The sequence below is a fragment of the Antennarius striatus genome, chromosome 16 (assembly GCF_040054535.1).
Source record: "Antennarius striatus isolate MH-2024 chromosome 16, ASM4005453v1, whole genome shotgun sequence".
Lineage (NCBI taxonomy): Eukaryota > Metazoa > Chordata > Actinopteri > Lophiiformes > Antennariidae > Antennarius > Antennarius striatus.
Genome location: NC_090791.1, coordinates 1625701 through 1642818, shown reverse-complemented (window position 1 = coordinate 1642818; position 17118 = coordinate 1625701). Strand labels below are relative to the sequence as shown.

Sequence of the window (17118 nt, the reverse complement as noted above, 5' to 3'; positions counted from 1 at the left end):
CGTACCTTCCCGCCAGGCCTTTGCGTTAATTCTGATTGGCTGTTAAATCGTTTTTTTACATGTGTTTACGGAAATAGACGCGATCGTAGCTCCAGCGCTGTAAAATTAATATAAACGTGAATTAAAATGGTTTCTAACTAGCAGGAAGAGAGACACGGCAGCGCTGGTAATAAGATTATATTATTTTAGAAGTTATTAATTAATAATGGCGCACAGCGAAGCGGAAACACCGAAAATAGTTCATAAAGTTTTCACGTTTGAAGAAGGAAAGAAAAGAAGACGAGAAACTCTGTCCGTGTCCATCCCAGAGGTCAGTTTGTCTTGATGCGTTCAGAATCTTTAGATTCATAAACCTCTTAACGTCATTAAAGCTCAATACTAACGCCTTTATATGACGCGGCTCATATCTGACGTCACTGAGGCGTCATCGAGGACAGCTTTATGTCATGTCGGCGTCATCCACTCCACAGAGGTGTGTTTAAATAAAACCTGGAGTTTATTTGTTTAACACGATCTAAAACTGCAAAAGAGTTAAAAATGATCCCCCATGTAAAACCAACCTCCATGTAAAGTTATAGATTAGAGAAATGATGACATCATCAGAAAGCCAACATGACCAAAATCAGATTTTACCCATAATGCACCTGTGCACATCAAAATGCGACCTGAATAAAGTGTCTGAGGTAATATGGAGCAACCAGACACCGGTGCTGATGGTGGTTGGTTGAACTTCCAATGACATCACATAGTATGACATCATCACATAGTATGACATCATCACTTTAGCCCACCTACGTTCTAACTGGCCCCCGTCAGGTTCTGGACCCCCAGTACGGTATGTACGTGTGGCCGTGTGCGGCGGTGCTGGCTCAGTACGTCTGGACCAACAGGAAGCAGCTGAAGGACAAGACCGTCCTGGAGGTGAGGCGCCGCTTCCTTATTTGGGCGTAGCTTCCTGCCGGCCCCCCCGTGGACGTTCTGTCTGTCTCCACAGATCGGCGCTGGCGTGAGTCTGCCGGGCGTGGTGGCAGCGTTGTGCGGCGCCAAGGTCATCCTTTCGGACAACGCCCAGACTCCGATGTGTCTGGAGAACTGTCGGCGTAGCTGCGACGCTAACGGGCTGGGGGGCGTGGCCGTGGTGGGCCTCACCTGGGGGGAGGTGTCGCCGGACCTGGTTCTGCTTCCTGCGCTGGACGTCATCTTGGGGTCGGATGTCTTCTATGACCCGCAAGGTTCGTCCTCATTGGCTGAAAGTGGAGCAGCAAATACAGACTACAGGAAGTCCTCAACATACGAACACAACATCGGTTACTACATCAGAACAAACCGTTCATTTAGTCTGATATCGGCTGAGTCATGTTAACATGACGCGTGAAATCTGAATCTATTTCGCTGCTTGCACGGTTTGTTCGTATCTACGAATGTTTGTATCTTGAGGACGACCTGTACAAATATATGAAAGTATAAAGTTATAATTAGATGATTTAGGATCGTTACAGTGACTCAGCTTTTCTTTTTTTTTCTTTTTTCAGAGTTCGAAAGCGTCATCGTCACCATCGCCTTCCTGCTGCGTAAGAACCCCCGGGCTCAGTTCTGGACCACCTACCAGGAGAGAAGGTAGAGCACGACCCACATGTCACACCGTAGAGAACACGCCTCCATCCTGACCCCGCCTCCTCCCTCTGTCTCAGCGCTGATTGGTCGATCGAGGTGTTGCTCCACCGGTGGAAGCTGAGCTGCGTGGAGGTGGAACTGGAGACGTTTGACGCCGATAAAGCCGAGCTGGCCGGGTCGAGTCTGCCGGGGAAACACAGCATCCAGATGATGATCATCACCAGGAAGACCGACGGCGTGGGACCCGCCGGTGCCCAGGATCAGGAAGTAGGACGCGCCGGCGCCCAGGATCAGGAAGTAGGACGCGCCGGCGCCCAGGATCAGGAAGTAGGACGCGCCGGCGCCCAGGATCAGGAAGTAGGACACGCCGGCGCCCAGGATCAGGAAGTAGAACGCGCCGGCGCCCAGGATCAGGAAGTAGAACGCGCCGGCGCCCAGGATCAGGAAGTAGGACTTATTGGTACCAGGATGGAGACGTAGGACTAGCTAGGACCGGGTTCAGGGTTTCTTTCTTTCATTTTCTCTCATCATGAAGTGTTTTTTTCTGGACTGGATCAATAAATAAAAGTGATTAAACTGTTTCTGTCGTTTCCATATAAACCTGATCAATCAATTCAGATCATTGATTTATGTATTTATCCATCGCTGAAGAAAAGCTTCTCTGACGTCCGTCGTGATCTTTCAGTTCCAACAACAACCGAATCGGCGTTGGTGGGCGGGGCCTGAAGCCACAAGGGGGCGTCAGTCTGCAGCCAATCGGCTGCCTCATCTTGTAATCCAATTGATCGATCGGATGATTCACTCAGCAGGGGTTAATGAAATCCCTCTCTGTTGACTCCGTTCTCTCCGTCCGTCTCCTCTCGTTTCGTCTCCTCTTCATCTTCTATCGCCCCCCCCCCCCCCCCCCAGTCGGTCTCCTCCGAGTCGTTGGGGTCAGGAAACCACAGCAGCCGAGAAAACCAGCAACTAATCAGAGCCCAAACGGGTTTGGGAACGCCACAGATTTACCATCAATGACTGACAGTAAATAAATACAGACAACTAAAAAAAATTAATGTAGCTGTTCTCATGCTAAAGCAGACAACTAGCATCATCACTGTAACTGATGACAGTTGATGCTAACAGATGCTAACATTCCCAGTCTTCCATAAATGGTAGACCATTACCTTTTCCTCTCCGTCCTGATCGTCGTTGGCCGTCACGACGAACCAGAAAACATCGTACCGGTGCGTTTGTCGCGTTCGCCATCATTGCTGCTAATGCTATCGGTGCTAGCGATGCTATGAAACACATGAAAAATCAAACCTCAGTCTTTAGTCCCCCCCCCCAAAAAAAAAAAGACATCAAAGCCATTCTAACAATGCTTACGTCGAAATGAAAATGTTCCCTTGGAAACAGGAAATGACTGATAAAACAAAGGAAATGGCCCGTAGACGCGACTGTGCGTGAGTGGTTGTTTGTCTTTCACGTGGCTCAGCGGTGCGCTGGCGTTGACCTGGGGAGTGTCCCCCACCTCCCTTTTCAGAAGAGAGTTAAAAACAGAACCTTTTCTCCTTCCCAAAGTTCACAGACTGGCAGTCGGCCGTTATTAAATCTGGACCGGCCCCACGGGGGGGGGCCGCTGAGGGATCATGGGAGTTTCCCCAACATGTCCCATGTGCTTTACGGACCCGGAGAAGAGTTACGACCCCCCAGCCCCCCCTCAGAATAACCCTGTTAGAAATAAATTTTATAGAACCACCTTTTTTAGAAACAACTCACTTTGACCGCAGTCGCTGCTGCTGACCTCACGTCTAGGCCCCGCCCCTTCCCGCGACCACCTCCGACTGCTGATTGGACAGCGCAATAACTTTACTTGTCCATATTTAATTCACACAATTGACTAAAACGTAATTAATATTAGTCAGCAATTTTAAAAAAATAGATGAGTTGTGATTTAATTGCGTGATTTTTCTTCCTCCTCCTCCTCCTCCTCCTCCTCCTCCTCCTCCTCCTCCTCCTCCTCCTCCTCCTCTACTTCACCTCCTTTCCTTCTTCCCTCCGGACTCATCTAATATTCCCTTTCATTTCTGTTTGGACTTTTTCGTCTCCTCTCATGCAGCCACCCCCCTCCATCCTCTTCCTCTTCCTCCTCCTCCTCCTCCTCCTCCTCCTCAGCAGCAGCTGCATTATGACACCACCTCCTCCCCCCTCCGACCTCCAACTGGGAACATCTTCTCCTTTTGTTTCTCCCCCTTCATCTGCTCCTAGAGACGCCTCCATCCACCTCAATTAACTTCTCCAACACATTTAATGCAGACATCCATCACCATCCCCTCCTGCTGCATCCTCGCCTCCTCTCCTTCCTCCCTCTCCTCATCCTCCATCGCTGGTCGCCTCGGCGATGGAGCCCATTAATAATTTACAGGAATCTGAAATTCAAATGAAGCCCTTAGAGAGAGAGAGAGCAACGAGATATCAGACCTCCATCTCAGCATCCCTCCGTCGCTCCCCTTCAACCACTGTTGCCATGACAACCCGGTGGCTCCAGAAGCAGGGGTTTTAAAAAATTTAAAACAGAACACGAAGAGCCGTCTGCTTCATTTAAAATGTGTGGTGGTGGTGGTGGGGGGGGGGGTAAAAATAAAGGCACAAAAGGTGGATTTAACAAAATAAAAGCATCCCTTGCTGTTTGGGAGAATTTTAAAGACACTTTTATTGTGGCGATCATTTGAGGCGCTGATGTTTTACAGATCACGCACCCATATAGTGTAGTTTTTTTGTGTGTACACACTTAACAAAAAAAAGCTGTTTCCTATTAACAATATTAGCTCAGAGATGCTAATGCTAATGCTAAACCCTTTGGACCGCAGGGGGAACACGTTTCCTAACCGTGTCAGCAGTGGGGAATTATGAGGGGCAAAAAAAATACATGATGTAACGTGTTGAACAAGTGTCACAAGCCTGTAGAACTAGCTCAGGACAGATTTAAGAGGCCGTCGTGTTTCACTGGGATTTATTCCCTCCATTTGATTAATGTGTAAACCCACAGTCATTCAGTGTGTTCCAGAAAGCAGTTTACAGCATGCAGAGGGAGCACGAGTAGCAGAATGACATATAAAGTTGATTTACGTCATGCTTATTACCCCCACCCCCCCACCCCATATTAAGTTTAAAAAAAAGCAATCAGGAAGCAGCTTATACAGAGTGACGCACAGTAGATCATCATCAATACAAAAGAGATCCAGAGGATGGAGAGAGAGAAAGAGGTATAAAAATACAAAGATCAGGCAATCAGGTGTCAGAAAGACGGCGGTATTAAGACCAGACGGACGCCAGAAGGAGAATAAAGTTCTAGTGTTAGTTCTAATATTCTGAGAAAGAGTCACAACTCAGAGGAATCCATGTTTAAATAAAGTTTATGTAGGTAAAGAAATACTGAAGTTTTACACGTCAAAGCCACGTTAGAATATCAAAAACTATGTGGATGGGGGCCGCCGACTGCCTCAAAAGAAAGGTTCATATATTTAATATAATACTACAACTCTTTTCCTCTTAATATGAATTTATTCTTGTGGTTTTCTCTTGTTTCTGTTGTCAGTGTGGCCTTAATACACAAAAAATGATTTACAAAAGGAACAAAGATGATCGACAGCAGTGAAAGCAAATTACACACAAATAGAAAATACTGCAGTAAATACTACAGTAAGTACTATACGCAGCAGTAAATATTATAGTAAATAATATAATACTATAGTTAATACTGTGGTAAATATTACTTTATTAAATGCCATAGCTGTCACAATTAGGTATTCGTGTCATTGTAGATACTACTGATGTAAATACTGCAGTAAATACTATTGTTAATACTGTAATACTGTAGTACATACTGTAGTGAATACTGTAGTAAATACTATAGTACATAATGGGTGCTCTTTGTGTTTGAACTGAAAAACTCGTCCAAATACCTTTAAATTTTCATCTTTATAGCTTCTCTATTTTGTCTTCATCATCCATCTATATAATAATAATAATAATAATAATAATAATAATAATAATAATAATAATAATAATAATAATATTATAACAATATTATTAATAATAATAATAATAATAATAATAATAATAATAATAATAATAATAATAATAATAATAATAATAATAATAATAATAATAACAATAATTTAAAATAATTTAAAATAATAATAAATATCCCGTTACGCTATCAACCCGTGTATTTACACAGGTTCCACTTTTATTATTTACTGGACTGATCCTTCATTAGACTTTGATTATTAGCTTCTAAAACATTTGGTAAAAATTAGCTTGGATCTGAATAAACGTATTTGGGATTGAACAGTGAATTTATTTGAGGCTTATAATATTATAAAGACATAAATTAAATCTGAGCTGCAAATTATGAGTGGAGACGTCATAAATGCAGCTCAACACGTAATTAAACATTTCAGATTGTTAGAAAATCAATATTACAAAATTTAAATGCTCATTTATTTAAATTCTAATTATTGTGATATTTTTCTAGTTGGTAAGGTTAGTTTGTTTTTTTTGGTCCATTTATTTCCTCGATAATCGACGAGTTAACAAGGGCGAGAATTTAACTGTCATGTTTTTTGTTTTTCACTGCTTAGACAAACAGATGTTACCCAGAAAAAACGCTAACATTACTATTAGCAGTTTGAAGACCGCTGCACCCATGATTTTTCTACTGTTGGGGACAAATCCAACTTTCATAAAATATTTTCACAGTTTGTGTCACAATTAATGTTTAGCGCCGTTTCATAGCTAACTTTACATCAGCAAAGAAAACAGTAAGCACACAATGGTGAACGCTGTTAATTTTCTATTAAACCAAATTACGAAAAAAGAAACAAACAGTATAATAATTACGATTTACAAATATCATGTGGTAATTTAAAAAATAAATTAGGGCACAGCTTCAGTTAGGCTAGCTAGTTCCGTCATTGTTTGTTAGCAATTAATTAAATTAATTTTCCAATATGTTAGTCGAAACCTATTTTGACATTTTTGCATTTCATATACTTTTTGACTATGGCCCTATTATAATAGATCGATATATACTTTATTAATCCCGGAGGAAATTGCACAATTTACATATATATATATAAATATATATATATATATATATATGAAGCTTTTTTACTGGTTAGCTTATTTTTGTAGCTAGCTTTGAAAACCTCCACCGGTCACACTAAGGAGCAAAATTCAAACGATATCACAAGAAATGTAACAGTCAGTGAAAATCATTGGTGAAACATCGTGAAGTAAAGTCGACAAAATACTGGAGGCAACTCTGAGAGGTAGCGCAAGCAAATTCCATACAAAAACTGTGTATAAGTACACGATCATAGCAAAATCCAGGAGCGTTAGCATTCATACAGACGTCAAGCCGGGACCAATATTTTTGCATAATGTGATTTGTAAACAGGCATGCTACATACAGTACAGGAGTGGGTGGAGTGAAGGCATGAGAGGGATGGAGGCGATCTCCACCTCCCCCCACGACTCTGAGCCTGACCTCACCTGACCTCACCTGTGCACGAAGATGTCGTGTAACTGGTGCAAAGTTCAACAGTGTGCAATTTTGGCGGTCAGTTTCGTCTCCGGAACGATGCAAAGACAAAAATGTAGATATTTTAACTGACGTGTTTACGAGTCATCACAGCTGTATTTATTTACAAAAAGGCGTTCGTTTAGCTCTGGAGCTAACTCAGGCTACAGTCTTTTTTGTACAAGTGTCCTGTAATAAATACTGTAAACATGCACAGGTTATATTGGATGAAGGCTAAAAGGTTAAAAGAGAGGGCCGTTCCTGTGCAGGTTGGCACACTCTGGTGTTTGGCACAGGTTTGGTTGAGCCAAAGCTACGCCCAATGCCAAACCAGTCAAAACTGGTTAGCGCCAACACATCCCAACTAGCACGGCTGGGCATAGAACACACACTTCATCCTCAATCTCAATCATCGTCTCAGGCTGGAAATTTCTTGGGAGATATGACAGGAAATACGAGAAAACGGGAGCTAGGATGACTCTGAACAGATTGGATTTGGGGATGTAAGAATGCCCTTTAGCCCCAAACAGTAGGTGGCGCTAAAAGTCCATTTAATTCTCTATTGACCGCTGAATCAAGGCTCATTTATTCTCATTGCGTGTCTGAAAAATGAATGCATCTGTGAACGATATATATCCATCAGCGACGTCTACATCTGCATGGGTACGGCCACCAGGGGGCAGCAACAGTCAAACATCTTCATAACGTCTAAAATATTGATGGAGAGAACGTTATGATGATGTAATGAGAAAGTGAAGTGCCCAGTGTTGGACTATAAGGTCGATAAATACATCACTATGCTGTTGTTTTAGGAAAAAATGTAATTTCCCATATGTTTTTTATAGCAAAACTGCCCCTAGTGATGTCCGGTGGTACTGCTCCGTTTCATCCATATTTGTCAAGTTTCAGGAAACACAAATATGTATGAAATTAATGCAAAGTACCAACAGACGGCTTTGTATCTGCGTTTAATTCTGAGCATAAATGAGCCTTAACATTTGCCAGAAATTTATCGATCTTGATTCCGTAGATTTTCTGCCGATCAAATTACAGATCGCGTTGGATGAAAGGAAACCTCTATGGAGGATTGTGCTGAGTAGTAACTGTTGGAATGTCTGGAGTGTGTGCGACCGCCATGCCACAGCGGTGTGGGTGTGTCCACCTCTAAGTTTGTGCGCCTTAAACACCAAAAGGAACAGATGGATGATGAAACAGTCCACCACTCTCCCCCCCGAAAAAGGTGCTTTCCTCTACCGTCTGTCAAAAAAAGACTTCCTGGATCGTAGCATTGAAGTGAAAGCCAGCCCCCAAGTTTGGACCATTACCAGAAACAACCCCGTATCCATGACGATAGATCAGATATCTCCCTCTGGTGATCCATTCTTTCCTCCGACCCCCGTAATGTGGATTGGTTGGTGGTGTTGGAGGTCGAGCGTCAGGCAGATCATGCTCATCGTGCAGCAAGAAACAACAGCTAAGTACAGGAACCGATTTTCCTTCGGCAGACGTGTTTGAGAACTATAGTGCTTCAGGAAATCAGAAATAACGGTGTTGGGGTGGTGAAGTCGGCGTCACCATTCCAGCCAATTCCACTTAGTATTTTAGTATCACTGGAGATGGGAGAAACAATAGTGAATAGATATTTACCAGATGTCCTGCTTTCTCAGGAATCAGTTAATTTTTGTGTACTAGTTGACTTGGTATTTGATATTTTACTTTCGAAACGCTACTTACATCCCCAGTTATGGGCGATGATGGTGGTGATGATGGCGATCCCTCCCAGGATGGAGACGATGGATAGAATCATGGCATTGCGGCCCAAACGCCGAGCGCCATCGACGTTTCCTTGTTGCAGACTGTTCCGGGACTGAATAGGGGAAAACAGGATCAAAATATACACATCAGGTTGGGTTTAATCGAAAAACAAGTTGTAAGAACAACTTATTTCTCATCAGAAGTCACACTATTGATCGTACCATCACGGAGAAGGTCAAGCCGACAATGTTGATTGGCCACATGGGGCAGAGGCAGGATAGGATAGCCAGGATGAGGTAGTCCCTTGGCTTGGACCCGTCCGCCGTGGCCTCCTTGATGGCGCTGGGCTGGCGGGACAGCGAGGGCCTGGGTGAGCCCGCCGCCACAGAGCCGGATCGACTGCCCAAACCAGACCGACCGTTAGCATGACCGCCTGGCTTAGCGCTCAGCTTGGGCGAGACGGACGACTCGACCATCACAGGACCAATGCCATTACCTGGAGAAGAGGCAAGGAGAATGAAAACAGCTGAAGAACATATTTATGTTTTAAGCAGCTGATTGTTGCTAAATGCTAAAGCTAATATTTGGGAACAATTTAGTAGTTTTCAGTAGTAAAAGCATCATCAGTCATTCCGTTTCAGGGGTTAAATTTACTCGTTTCCATGGTGTCGCTGATTACAGTCAGGTGATCCATATTGTCTTCTTCTGTCTGTTTGGCGTCTGGCATTGGGGGCGGGGCTTGCTGCTCCCCGCTGACTGGTTGAGAAGTCACGGCTGCTTGGTCGGGTTCCCCGTCCTGCTGCATGCTGATTGGCTGGCCTGGCTGCTGGGACTCCTCCATATTGCTGGATGACTGGGTAGCGTTGGGATCGGTCGCCATCCGATAGCGAAGACTACGTGTCGAAGAAAAGCTGGAGGCGGGGAGGAGGGTGTCCTGAAAATGTCATTCAGATTTTAAGAGGTGACGTTAATGTGAAGATACATAAAAATAAGTTTTTCTGAAACCCATCTTTGGGTTTCAGAAACACTGGGAGAGAGGAGAACCTTAAGAACATTCAGGAGGTCTACCGGATCACAGAAAATGTTTGAGTAAAGGCTTTGATAATGTTGGCTGTAACATTTTACAACCTAGATTCCTTCGTAGACAAAGACTGTCACATTAAAAGTGATGATCTGTGTCTTGAATGTGATACTTGTCCACAGGGGGTGCCTCAAGGTTCTGTTTTAGATCCCCTCATAGTCGTTACAACAAAGATCTGGGTCCGACTTGTGTTTTTACGCTGACGATGTAGTTGTTTACTGCACTATCAACGGTCCAGGTTTAAGCAGCGAAACTGTCCAGGTTCACAGAGTGAAACATAAATCTTCCTCCTGAGGAACCGTCAGTCGTAATGACATTTAATGATGTTTGATCTACTGGTTCAGGTGGGTGAACATGTGACTGCAGAACCAACCCCTGCACCTCTGAAGGCTCGTCTCCTTTGAATGCCAGTAACTTCAGCAGGTTCCTGTCGGTCACTTCCTGCTGCCTCAGGATAGCGACGCTCCAACAGCGCTGATGACCACACCTCATTTAACACCGACGCTAACATGGACAGCGCTAGCAGACTCGGCAGCTGATACTTAACCATGTGGACGGGCCATGAAAATGTTCTCCGCCTGAATAATGGAGGAACATTATTTTTAGAACCACCCGATAAGATGCAGGGTTAAATGCTTGTGGTTTATTTATTATGATTGCATGTAATGACATGACTGCTTCACATGTTTTTAACGCTCCGTTGAAAACTTTCTGCAGCTGCACTGACTCTCATTGATCTCCAGCATTAATAAAAGATGCGATCAGCATCCCCGGAACGTGATTGGTTGAAGCCCTGAACCGTGTCTTTTTTGCTGGAAGCCGAGGTGCGGCACCTTCGCTGGCTGAACACGGCGACCGGCTGCCATCGCTGGATGTCTGGTCTGGTGTCCCCTGAGGACCAAACACTGCAGCGCTGCCTCTTTGTGGAAGCCGACTCTCTTTATTACTGTCTGTTCTATTCGATTGCTACCGCAGCCTGAGGCCCGAAACACGCTAACGCTGTGAAATCAGACGTATCTCCTCAGTCGAACACGACAACGATCTGTCACGTGGCAGGAACTCGCTCCTCGAGGAAGGATTCTCGGATACTCGAGAACTCCACTGCGGCAACTGATACCCGTATCTTGGATGTGGGACCGGTGCCCAACCGGGGAGCATCTTTTTTGTCCCTAGAGAAGCATTTTCTGTTGCTGCTTGACTCACCAACAATGTGCTAGAAACTTGTAGTTGCTAACAGTCTGAACAACGAACAGTCGGTCTGTTGGGCACTCGGTGGGACTCGACCAGCTGGCCGTGACCAACATATTTGCCCACTGAAAGTAATGAACTGCTGATGTGGTATTCAGCCACCAGCTTCATTAACGTTTCAGCTGACACTGTCAGTTAGTTTGTGAGAGGTTAAATACAAATAGAAATTTGCCTCCAGGGGATCAATATAGTAGTTTTTGAATACTGTATCTCCATCTTTGATAGTTAAGAGAAATATTCTTCTCCCAGGATTAGCATCCTCAACTAGCAGCAGACAAAACTGGACAGAAGTCATTAGTCGTCCTGAGCAGACGTGATATCTCACTATGCTGATGATGTGATGGTGTTTCTGAATATGTCTGCTCTTTTTAAAAACCATCTACACTTTCTTCAGCAGTGTATTCGTGTAAGGTGGCTGGGATAGGAACAGTGGTGATCCTCTGGTTTTACAGGTGAGCATTACTGACAAGTTAGCGTGTTAGCATTAGCTGTTTTCAATGTCCTAGCATGACGGTATAAGTTCTTTTCAACGGACTGTTTCACTTGCAGTAGTTTTTTTCGACAGATTAGCATTTTAACATTGATTGTTGTCAGGTGGTTAGCATGTTAGCATTAGCTTGAGACTCTCTGCTCTTTTTTAGGAGTGTTTCCAGTTCTACCAGAATAAAATAAAAACCCTCCGTTAGTGTCTGAACTGTCTTCATGAGTCCATCTGGAGTCCTAGAGAAACCAGTAGGATAGACATACCATGTTCTCTCTCTCTCTCTCACACACACACACACACACACACACACACACACACACACACACACACACACACACACACACACACACACACACACACACACACACACACAGAAACATAGACAGATGTCGTCTTCCTGCCCTCAGTGGAGCCACGATTCTTCTCTTCAAAATGATTTCCGTTTTTATTAAGAAGTACAGTTTGGTTGATTGTTGGTGATGGAGGAAGATGGAGGTGAAGGATGAAGACAAATGAGAGACGTGACAGATGGAGGTAAAGGATGAAAGTGGAGATGGAGGTAAAGGTTTGAGGTAGATAAAGGAGGTAAAAGATGGAGGTGATGGATGGATGGATGGATGGATGGATGGAGGTGGACGGAGGTGAGCTGCGGGCTGATGTGAAACCAGCCGACACACCCACTGAAGCAGAGTCGTGTGCTGGGAGAGGAAAGTCTTACCTGGTCTGGTCTTCCAGTTGTTGAGTCTTCTAGTCTTCGGGGTTCTGGAGGTCCATGGTGTCGATCCAGAGGCGAGATCACGAGCTGAGGATGAAGAGCAGATGTCAGACGTGAGGAACGTTGGCGGAGAACCTCTTTAGATGGTCTTTATCCAACGTGGCGTTGCAGACCGGAGAGGATGAGGAAGATGATGATGATGCTGCAGCTCTCTGTTCTACTGCAAGAGGTAAAAGAAGTGGGAGGGGTGTGTGTGTGCTTGTGTGTGTGTGTGTGTGTGTGTGTGAAGATAAACTAAGCTAAAAGCACTTCCTATGTGCGCCTTCAAAACAAAAGCAATATGAAAGGGGTTGAGAAGGAGAGATGGATTTTTTTTTTAACAATTCTTGAACATTACTGAATCCATTCAGATGACAAAACCAAAAAACTCAAACATATCCAGAATCACTTTGAATGAATTGAGTTCCACACATCTCGATGGACGGATGGACGTTGGTTCATTCATGGAAACATGTGATCCAGGAATTACTCTGGACCATTCACTGTTGGTGATCCATAATCCATCATGTATTGAATCATATTCAGACCTGCAGGTAAATGTAATCCTTTAATCCTAACAAAGGTAGCAGCTAAAGGAACTGAGTTACAGTCACTTAAAAAACATTTTATTTTAAATAAAACCTTTTGAGCATCTCATTCTTAAATATTTTTAAATAATTTATCACTGCTATTCAAACACCAACCTTTACATTCCTATACATTTATCTCCTTCACTGAGAGCTGGAAGATGTTGCAGGATTCATGTTTATCTGCACTCCAGTTTAAAAGATACATACTCTTATTTTGGTAGAAGATTAGGAGGTTTCCGGTTTTGCGTTCCATAATTGCCTCTAACTTTATATCCCATCCTGTTGTGTTTCTGCTGACGGGGCGCAATTCTGGACCAACGATGCACCAGTGACAGCACACCTTCTCCACTGGCCGCAATGGGAACGATTACCCTGCAGCCGATGATGATGATTTTACCGTCGGTGTTACTATTCGGTGTCCCCGTGATAAAGTGAACCCACGTGACATCACAGTACAAACACAAGAAACAACCTCATGAATGTTGGTAATGTTTTAGAAGTGATGAACACAATGTTCTATTTGACTGGCTTTTATTTTGAAAGTTTTCCCCCGCCGTCTCTCTGCTGGTGAAGTTGTGTCTTTACTGCCGCCTAGCGGTCACGGCGTTTAACTGCATTCACCTCAATAGGTACAGCTGTAGCTGAAACAGCAACTTTTAGGGTTTTTAATGTCGAAATGCTTTCTCCTTTGGGCTTTTCCCTTCAGGGGTCTCAGCCAATCAGTGTCCTCCATCTAACCCTGTCTTCTCATCCTCTTCTCTCACACCAACTACCTTCATGTCCTCTTTCACTACATCCATAAACCTCCTCTTTGGTCTTCCTCTAGGCCTCCTGCCTGGCAGTTCAGAACTCAGCATCCTTCTACCAATATGTTCACTATCTCTCCTCTGGACATGTCCAGACCTCGTCTGCCAGCCTGTCCATCACCATAGCAAACAAGAAGCTTAAATGCATTGAAATGCTTTATTATTTATACAAGAAAAAGTATAAATAATAAAAAATAATTTTAATTATATTTTATAAATAATAGTTATTTTCATAAATAATAAAAACTAATAAATAAGATTAACTCCTTATTTAAGGTTGAACTTTGTCCTTTTACTTTGAAAGGACAGACGAGCCATTTCCTGCTTGTTTTGTTTTTGTGCGGCTCTACTTCCGGTATGGACGCGGCTGCCGACGGCTCCGACATGACCAAGCTGCAGCTACTGAACGCCTACCTGACGGAGCGGCTGACGGCCGTGGTGAAGGAGATCCTGGACGTGGTGGAGGACACGGTGACCGAGTACCGGGAGGAGACCGTCCGAACCCGGAGGGAGAACGAGAGCCTGCGGGGCCAGCTGCGGGACATCCTGCTGCTGGAGGCCGAGACGGAGTGGCTGAGTGAGGGCCGAGCCAGTCAGCCATCGCCGCTAGAACCCCAGCTCAGAACTCCCTTTGAAATTTATCCGTTTTAAAGTTTCCAAGTGAATTAACCTTTAATATCGATCGGAACACAGATTTTAAAGTGTTTACATGTCGATATGTTGTCGGTGTTCATATCGGCTTCACTAGAATTTACCGAATTGATGTGAATGTTGAGATGGAACTTTAAAAAAAGACATAATCGGACCCTGAGGATGAGGAGCGTCCGCTTCTGGAAATGAGAAGAGATACGTTTTGGATCTTAAAACCGACGCCGAATTAAACTCACGGGGAAATTATGACGGAATTTAAGCTAAAAAAATTTTTTATTCGCTTTTAAATTTAAAATAGTGCTTTTTTAAATTGTTCAATTCTCTAATGGAGTCTGGCTGGTGTTAGTACTCAGTAATTCACACCGTTCTGATCCTTCTAAACAGGTTTCTGAGCTCCTGACAGATTAGGATTATGTCTGAACGCTGTCAATCTGGTTTACATTCATGGGTTAATGTTTCTGTCCCCGCAGGGTCCACCAGGTCCCGTCTTGGTTTTGTGGCCCCTGAGCAGCAGGCCTGTGATCCGGAGCTGAGACCCGGCTCCAAGGAGCCAGACAGACCGTTGCCGGGTAACCCAGGGGAACCGACCCTCGGACAGGTCGTTCCTGTGCAGCTACTCGAAGCGTCCCCCCGGCCGATCCTCCATTCGGGGGACGAGACCCCCGCCGAGGCCTGGGAGCCACTGTTGAAGCCGGACCCCCAGAAGGAGGCATTTCCCGGGGCCTCACCTCTGAGCCCTCCGACCGGCTCGCTCCCGAAAGTCCACGTCGAAGTTCCAGCTCTCAGGGAGGAGCACCAAGCTCCTCCCCAAGTCCCAGCTCCTCCCCTCAGAGAGAGACCCCGCCCCCCCTCACCCACAGTCATCAAAACTGAACCAGAGGAAGTCAAAGTGAGCCAACCTCCCGCCGACTCTTTGGCCCCGCCCCCTGGACTCAGGACGCTGTTGGTCCTCCAAAACGGGAAGTCTCCGCAGGAGGCGGGGCGCGTGCTGGAGCGCGTCCACCGCTGCCACCGCTGCGGCGAGGCGTTCGGCAAGGCCAGCGGGCTGCACCTGCACCTGGAGCAGAAGAGGAAGCCCTACGCCTGCGAGTGGTGCTGCAAGTCCTTCGCGCAGTCGGCCGACCTGCGGCGCCACCTGCGCACGCACACGGGCGAGCGGCCGCACCGCTGCACCTTCTGCTCCAAGAGCTTCAGCCAGCGCGGGAACCTGCGGCGCCACCTGCGCATCCACACGGGCGAGCGTCCGTACAGTTGCCCCTACTGCTGCCGCACCTTCAGCGACGGCGACACCATGAAGAAGCACAAGCGCACGCATTTGGGCGAGAAGGCGCACCGCTGTGCCCGCTGCGCCCGGACGTTCAGCAGCGTCAGCGGCCTCCAGATACACCTGAAGAAGGACACGTGTTTCGCAGCCGACGCCTGATTGGTCAGAATCGGGTTGGAGGGAGGTGTCGTCGGCGTTTATCGGCAGCTACTCGGTTTATTTATGTCCAGAACTTGAAGAAACTGGAATTTCCTGCAGGACTCGAACGCAACCCGTTGAACTGGTAGCAGCTAGCTAGCTAGCAAGCAGATAACTTATTAGCATAGCACCACTGGATGCTAACCCGTCAATGTTGATGTTACTCTTGACGCCTCAGGGCTCGCTTATCGTTGAAATCAATAGACGTGAGCGTGAACGTCGCCCCCTGCTGGCGTGGATGTCCTCGTTAAATACCTCCGCGGCGTCTGTGGATGTTTTTGTTGTTTGTTTTTTTTATGCTGAAGACATCGTTTCAGGAAACGAAACGCAAACAGGAAGCTCTGGTGACATTTGCGTTTTTGTACGCTCAGCAATAACGAGCCGTCGTGTACAAAGGTTTAACCCACGAGGATCAGGAACAGTAAATATTATATAACCTTATGTAGCATAAATGTAGGCGGTACCTAACGTGTTCCTAACCGGGCTTTTATTGTGAAAGTTTCAGGAAGGGGTCGTGTTGGGTAACTAGAATTTACACTCACCTCAAACCTTACCGTTGTCATGGATACTTATTTATTAATCAATCTCCAGTCTGGCTCCGCCCCTCTGTTTCCTACGACATCCGATCGGTTGACGTGGAGCATCGGATGATATGCCGTCGTCCTGCCGCCTGTCACTTGAAGTGAAACCATATTATGGGATGTTAGAAGCGAAGCCGGAGGTTCTGGAGGTCGACTGCCCGTCTTGTTTTTGTATCAATGTGAAATCCTGTTTTTTTTTCAAATAAATGTTCAGTAAAACTTTTCTGATTTCTAACAATGTTGGATTATAAACTCTTTGATTATCTCACACCAAAGCGTTTTAAACACAAAGAGCTTCAGCGTTCGTACTTGTGTAAACGGAACGCACACTCGTCTGGCGCTCGATACAGTATGGATTATTCCACCTCCTGTCTCACGATGCGTTCAATGACCTTTAAAGGAACGGTTAACCTGAGGATTCAGCTGCCGTCCGCTCACCGCCGCCTCGAATGAAGCTTCCAGAGAAACACCTGACGAAGAAGGAGACGAGTTTAGCGCGACATACCGATGGCGTGTGGACTCA

General features: G+C 45.3%; 3 protein-coding genes across 3 annotated transcripts; 2 read left to right on the top strand and 1 right to left on the bottom strand.

Moving 5' to 3' along the window:
• The first annotated feature begins 54 nt into the window (after positions 1 to 54).
• LOC137609345 (histone-arginine methyltransferase METTL23-like) lies at positions 55 to 2187 on the top strand. The gene is made up of 5 exons (XM_068336325.1): positions 55 to 310; positions 817 to 921; positions 995 to 1232; positions 1533 to 1617; positions 1692 to 2187. Exons 1-5 carry the CDS (start codon positions 206 to 208, stop codon positions 2092 to 2094), a joined length of 936 nt encoding a protein of 311 aa, XP_068192426.1. The 5' UTR covers positions 55 to 205; the 3' UTR covers positions 2095 to 2187.
• Positions 2188 to 7836: 5649 nt separating this feature from the next.
• Positions 7837 to 12625, bottom strand: LOC137610247 (trafficking regulator of GLUT4 1). The gene is made up of 5 exons (XM_068337747.1): positions 12470 to 12625; positions 9593 to 9872; positions 9160 to 9434; positions 8918 to 9050; positions 7837 to 8793 (listed from the first exon to the last, which is right to left on the bottom strand). The coding sequence occupies exons 2-5, from the start codon at positions 9816 to 9818 to the stop codon at positions 8777 to 8779; spliced, it is 651 nt and encodes a 216-aa protein (XP_068193848.1). The 5' UTR covers positions 9819 to 9872; positions 12470 to 12625; the 3' UTR covers positions 7837 to 8776.
• Positions 12626 to 14256: 1631 nt separating this feature from the next.
• On the top strand, positions 14257 to 16818 carry LOC137609771 (zinc finger protein 79-like). The gene is made up of 2 exons (XM_068337050.1): positions 14257 to 14478; positions 15023 to 16818. Exons 1-2 carry the CDS (start codon positions 14259 to 14261, stop codon positions 15973 to 15975), a joined length of 1173 nt encoding a protein of 390 aa, XP_068193151.1. The 5' UTR covers positions 14257 to 14258; the 3' UTR covers positions 15976 to 16818.
• Positions 16819 to 17118: the final 300 nt, after the last annotated feature.

Coding starts and splice junctions, on each gene's coding strand:
- LOC137609345 (XM_068336325.1), top strand. CDS start 206: ATGGCGCACAGCGAAGCGGAAACACCGAAAATAGTTCATAAAGTTTTC. Junction 922..994: donor AGGACAAGACCGTCCTGGAG/GTGAGGCGCCGC, acceptor CTGTCTCCACAG/ATCGGCGCTGGCGTGAGTCT. Junction 1,233..1,532: donor TGTCTTCTATGACCCGCAAG/GTTCGTCCTCAT, acceptor TTCTTTTTTCAG/AGTTCGAAAGCGTCATCGTC.
- LOC137610247 (XM_068337747.1), bottom strand. CDS start 9,818: ATGGCGACCGATCCCAACGCTACCCAGTCATCCAGCAATATGGAGGAG. Junction 9,435..9,592: donor CAGCGACACCATGGAAACGA/GTAAATTTAACC, acceptor CCTCTTCTCCAG/GTAATGGCATTGGTCCTGTG. Junction 9,051..9,159: donor GCTTGACCTTCTCCGTGATG/GTACGATCAATA, acceptor TCCCCTATTCAG/TCCCGGAACAGTCTGCAACA.
- LOC137609771 (XM_068337050.1), top strand. CDS start 14,259: ATGGACGCGGCTGCCGACGGCTCCGACATGACCAAGCTGCAGCTACTG. Junction 14,479..15,022: donor GGCCGAGACGGAGTGGCTGA/GTGAGGGCCGAG, acceptor CTGTCCCCGCAG/GGTCCACCAGGTCCCGTCTT.